The 6559-nt window shown below is 34.0% G+C and overlaps 1 protein-coding gene across 1 annotated transcript; it reads right to left on the bottom strand.

Moving 5' to 3' along the window:
• Nucleotides 1-5422: 5422 nt before the first annotated feature.
• LOC130980508 (uncharacterized) lies at nucleotides 5423-6250 on the bottom strand. Its single transcript, XM_057904179.1, has one exon. It carries the CDS (start codon nucleotides 6248-6250, stop codon nucleotides 5423-5425), a length of 828 nt encoding a protein of 275 aa, XP_057760162.1.
• Between the last annotated feature and the right edge of the window lie 309 nt (nucleotides 6251-6559).

Raw genomic sequence — 6559 nt, forward strand, 5'->3', positions numbered from 1 at the left:
TTTTAATATTTATAATAAATTAATAACATAAAAATATAATTAAATGTTAAAAAAATCTTTATAATATTTTAGTACACTCATGAAAGTAAATTATTTTAATTTTTTATGGGATTAAAATTATAACATAGTAATTAAATTCATTAAAACAAATATATTTTACATATTTTATTTACGAATGTTTTATAACAAAATTATTGGAGCAACTGATTTATATTCTTTTATGTTATATTTTCTATGATATAAAATATAAAATTATAACTTATTATTACAATAATACTTAATAAAATAAATTAATTAAAAAATTTATATTTTATCAAATTTAAAATAAAAAATTATAAAAACTAAAATATTTTTATTTAACAAATATTTATTAATATTTTTAATTAAAATACTAATTATAATTATGTATATTACCAAATATATAATATTATATTTAATTATATAATATTTTAATTTTTAGCTCTTTCTCATTCAAATTTCTGGATAGATCCGTACGTGGTATGTATAGGAGATAGATTAGCCTGTTAGTCACACTTAGCTATGCTAAGATACCAATGCTCAGGTTGAGATAATAGAGTTGATAACTTGATACCATGTCCATTACGTAAAAATTCAGACGATAAACGTATATATAGCATAATGAGTAATCTTTTATTCTGATGGATATAATACATAAATATATTCTGTTAATAATGCGATTTTAGTAGTAGTATCGATTATTATACTTATTGTTAGAATAATTAATAAATGAATTTATCTACAAGAATATACATAATAAAATTATTATTAATAAAAATTTTTAAATATTTTTAATAAATATGTTAAAATTTAAAACTTTTATATTTTTAATAAAAAGTTTTAATTTATAATTTTATGATTTATCTATCTTATATTCTAAAGACACATATTAATTTTATAAATTAAATTTTTTTATTAAAAATAAAAAAATTAAATTTTTAATATTTTTATATATAAAATAAAAATATTTAAAATTTTTTACTAATAATAAATTTATTGTGTTCTAAAAATATATATCAGCTAAATCTATAATTTTATTATATACTTTTAGAATAAGGTAACAAAATCTTTAATATGATAAAGCTGTTTTTAGAAAATCTTAGCTTTAAGGAGAATACTAACACAGCATATAATCAGTATTATTGTATTCTTATAATCTCGGATATCTCAACTTTAATCACATGTGTGCATGTATTTCTTATGGTAAATTAACCCTACCAAATTCGATTTAGTATGCATACACTGTATACATGTAATTCGAAGCGGTTAAATTTGATTTACGTGTAAAATGCACAAATTGCATAAATCGAATTTATGAAATTCAATTTACTGTACTTTGATACACTAACAATTATATCTATATAGAACTAATACTAAATCGAATTCAATTAGTTAGATAATACGAGTTTATGAAAAAAAAAATTGCATTTTATAAAGTTTAAAAATTTGTCTTATGTATAAGTTAGTAACGAGTACATTACAAATTTTCATAGTACTCATCATAGTTATGTTTAATTTAAAAATTGTTATTAAAATTTTAGTTGTACTCGTTACATAAAAATTTTATTATATATTTTTAAAATACAAAGTAACAAAAATTTAATCAGATTTTAGAAAACCTTAGCTTTAAGGAGAATACTAACACATAATATAATCAGCATTATTATATTCTCATAGTCTCGGACATCTCAGCTTTAATCACATGATATGAGTACTCCAATACAAAAACATACATTGCCTTTTCGAAATGCGTTTGTCCCTTCATTTAACAATAGGGTCAAATATATCTCAAAGTTAAAAGTCATTGTCATGCACTGAATTCAAGAACCGGCCCTATCCAAAATTTGGGAAAAGTTTTTTTAACACTTGAGAAAATATAATGTGATCTCTTACCATTAACTTTATAAGTGGGACCAAAATTAAATATGAGAGAGAGAGCAATGAAGGGTGAGAGATTACAATTGACACCATCCAATTTTTTTTCACTGGAAAGGATCCACTCCCAAAATTTGGTTAGATTTGGATTATAAATTTATAATTACTGTGTATATTGCAAGTGGATTGGAGCATAAATCACAGAACATACTTATAGTATCATTGTCACGAAATTAAATGGCCAAATTTTTTTTAAAACACCAACATAAATTAAAAGGAAATAGATTTTACGTGAATCTCCAAAATCAAAATTCGTTATGCATAGGTTTTAGAGTATATTTTTATATAGATCGAATTGATGTCATTCAATTTAGGCATATAAGAATCGAATTGATCAAATTCAAATTACTAGCGATAAGAGTAAATCGAATTGACATGATTCAATTTAGTGTGGATGTATTCCTTAAGGTAAATCAATCCTACCAAATTCGATTTAGTATGTATACACTGTATACATGTAATTCGAAGCAGTTAAATTTGATTTACATGTAAAATGCACGAATTGCATAAATCTAAATCATGAAATTCAATTTACTGTACTTTGATACACCAACAATTATATCTATATAGAACCAATACTAAATCAAATTCAATTAGTTAGATAATGCGAGTTTTATGGAAAAAAATTGCATTTTATAAAGTTTAAAATTTTTTCTTATGTATAGGTTTTTTTGAAACAAATGAAGCTCGACACATGAGAGTAGAGCATAAAACAGACAGAAACAAAAGCAAATATAAACACAAGGTTAACAATCCTATGTCATCTCTGGCATTACCATCAACAACCAGTAGGATCAATACTAGTCCACTCCTTGTAGCTCAAAAACGTCCTGTTCTGTATGACATCAATAGTTACCTCTTTATTGTTGAAAATCCTGTTATTGCGTTCCAACCAGACGTTCAAAATAACCGCAAAGAACCCAGTCAGCCACCTCTTCTGCTCCTTTTTTCTATTAGATGTTCCATTCCAACTCTCAAACAAGCCTTTAACGCTTCATGGGACAGCCCAATCTCTATGAAAACATCTCAACCAAACGCAACACACCTACCACGTAAACTCATAGAACACAAATAAATGATGAACACATTCGATCTCCTTTTTACACAAGACACAAATACTATCATGATGGCGAGTTATGCCTAATATACTCAACCTTTCTTTAGTATTCACTCTACCGACTAAACAAACCAACCAAACAGTTCAATTCTAGGAGGAACCAACCCTTTCTAGATCGAACTTGTGAAGCTATAACTTGTAATCTCCTCCGAAAGAGTCTCTGATTGCAACACCTACAAAAAAGAGTTAGTAGAAAAAATACCTTTATTATCAAATTTCCAAACAAGATTATCTTCTCTGTCAGCTGATAGCTTCATTGGTCTTAACATATCATGAAGTTGGTGAACTAGTTTCAACTCCCATTGAAACAACTCCCTCTTCCAATGGAAATTCCAAATCCACTCTAACCCATCGTAGAACCCACAATCCCCTATCATAGATCCTTGCTGGTTTGAAACAGAGAAGAGCCTTGGAAAATGCGCTTTCAGAAGACCACCCTGGACCCAGTTATCTTCCCAAAATAGTGTCCTTCGTCCATCACCAACTTCCATTGCCAGCCTACTAATAACTTTTTCTTTTACCTGCTGTGCTTTTATATCCAACTGACAGATCTCTTTCCAGGGGCCACCTTTCACCGATAAAGTCTGACTAGAAAGCATAACCTTGGGATTCAAATTATTACACAAACAGACAATCTTCTTCCATAACGGACAATCTTTCTTGGAAAACCGCCACCACCACTTAAACAGCAGTGCTGTGTTCCTGAGCACTGCATTCCCGACCCCCAACCCCCAGCCTTTTTAGGTGCCTGAACCACTTCCCACTCACTAGAGGTATACCATTGTTACCATCCTTCTTACACCACAAGAACCTCCTCTGTAAGGCAATCAACTTGTCAGCCACCGCCTTCGGTATATTGTATAGGCTAAGGTAGTATACCGACAGGCTATTCAACACCGATTTAATAAGAACTAGCTTGCCTGCTTTGTTTAGAACCTTCGCTTTTCATAAACTGAGCTTCTCTTCCACCTTATCTACAGCCGGTTTTCAAGTCTTCACCAAACGCAGATTTGCTCCTAGAGAAATCCCGAGATACCTGACAGGTAAAATAGCTTGCTTGCACTCTAAGAGGCCACACACATGCTCCACCCACTCCTACTCACAGTTAACTGAGATCAGATTCTACTTATCAAAGTTGATGCTCAAACCCGACATCTGCTCAAAACAGCGCAACAACCTCTTATAATTCACAATTGTCTCTGTCTCCGAAGGGCAAAACAAGATAGTGTCATCCGCAAATTGGAGATGTGACAGTTCAATGTGATCTCTCCCAACTAGTAACAGATTAATATGCCCATTCCTTACAGCTTCCCCCAGCATCCTGTGCAATACATCCACCACAAGAACAAACAAAAGAGGAGACAGTGGATCTCCTTGTCTTAGGCCCCTCTCCATCTTAAACGGCTTGGATGGAGAGCCATTCACTAGGACTGACATAGTGGCCGTACTAGCACACTTCTTCACCCAACCCCTCAATCTTTGCCCGAATCCCATCTTCTGTAACACAATATCCACAAAGCTCCACCTGACTCTATCATATGCTTTCTGAAAATCTAGTTTTATAATTGCCGCCTTCTTCCTATGTGTCTTATGCCATTGTATCGTCTCACAGGCAATCATGGCGCCATCATGAATCTTTCTACCCTTCACAAAAGTAGTCTGCGTCTCTCCTACCAACCCAGGCATAACTGTTCTCAACCTCCTCATCAATACCTTAGAAATCACCTTATAGACACACCCCACCATACTAATCGGCCGAAAGTCCTTGATCTCATTGGCACCCACAAATTTTGGAGCAAACGTCACCCACGTGACATTCGCATCAGTTGGTATTTTCACACTTTGGAAGAACCCCATCACCGCTGCAGTGAACTCCTGACCAATATATTCCCAATATTGTTTAATGAAGTTCATATTGTATCCATCACTACCTGGGGCTTTAGAAGATTCACAGTCCAAAACTGCTTCCATAATTTGCTCCACTGATGGCATAGCTTCCAAGGCCTTAATCTCAGCCCCATCAATCTGCCTTACCAAACCCTCCCGAAACCCAATCCTCAGAGCATATTCTTGCCGATACAAGTCTTTATAGAACCCTCTAATAGCAACCTTTATCCTCGCCTGATTCTGCACAATCTGGCCATTAATCCTTAGAACGTCGATCCTGTTGTTCCTTCTTCTTGCCGAAGCGATGTGATGGAAGTACCTAGTATTCCTATCCATGTTTTTTGCATGCTGCGACCTAGACATCTGTTTCCAGTGAATCTCCTTCCGAACATACCACTTCTCACAAAAGCTCACCAACCCCTTCCTTTTAGCTTCCGTCATTCCATCATACGTGCCATCACTCACCTAGTTATCAACCCTATTAATCTCCTCTTCCAGCAACAGTAGTCTCCTATCCATGTCACCAAAGCTATCCTTGTGCCATTTCTGCAACAGTACCATCAAGGCCTTCAGCTTACAAGTAAATTGAGCATCCCTCAAATTTCTCCATTCATTTTTAACCATCCTCAGAAATCCCTCATGCGTAAACCAGGAATCCAGACTTCTGAACAGTCGGAGGCCCCTGCTAACTCTTAACACTTTCACAATCAACGGCCAGTGATCTGACAACCCTCTTGGTCCACCTTTAATTCGGATGTTAGGAAATTTCTCAAACCACTCAATATTGACCAGAACCCTATCAATTCTACTACAAGAACGACCCCTAAACCACGTGAACTTTCGGTCATTAAGAGGTAAGTCCACCAACTGCATATCATGTACCCAATCCCTAAACTCTTCTGCTGACGCAAGTAGATTAATTGCCCCTTTGCGTTCTTCGATCTGCAATATCTCATTAAAATCCCCAAACAAGCAGAAGTGGACCTGACATAAACCCACAATATAACTCAACTCCTCCCATACCACTCGCTTATCCTCCCTCCCTAATGCCCCGTACACCAAATAAAACGCACAATTAAAATTACTTTTCGTCAACACACCTTCAACGCAAAGCCATCTCTCCCCTTTATAACAATTGCTAGATTTAAATATCGCATCATCCCACATTAAGAGCAAGCCCCCCAAAGCCCCTCTGGACTCCACATACTCCCACCCAATAGTACTGTATCCCCAAATTCGAGCAACATCAAACTTAGAGATCACCTCCCTTTTTGTTTCAATCACACCTAACATGTTTAGTTTATAATTTCTCTTCAAAGATTTCACCATGCTCAATTTACCATCCCCTTCAACCCCCGAATATTCCAACCGCTCACAATCATTTAAACAAATTTTTACTCACCTTACTGTGATTTTTTGGCCGACTCCTTCGCACTTTTTCTTTATGTTTTGCTATCTTCTTCTATACCCGCTAATTTTTTATTCTGAGCTTGCAAAATTTCCATAATATCCACTTTTTCATCATGTAGAACAGCACCCGATTCCACCGCCAAAGCCCAAGTAGCCTCATTTTCCTTCATCTGTTCTTCTTTTGTTAGCCTA

This window comes from Arachis stenosperma, chromosome 5 (genome assembly GCF_014773155.1).
Source record: "Arachis stenosperma cultivar V10309 chromosome 5, arast.V10309.gnm1.PFL2, whole genome shotgun sequence".
Classification (NCBI taxonomy): Eukaryota; Viridiplantae; Streptophyta; class Magnoliopsida; order Fabales; family Fabaceae; genus Arachis; species Arachis stenosperma.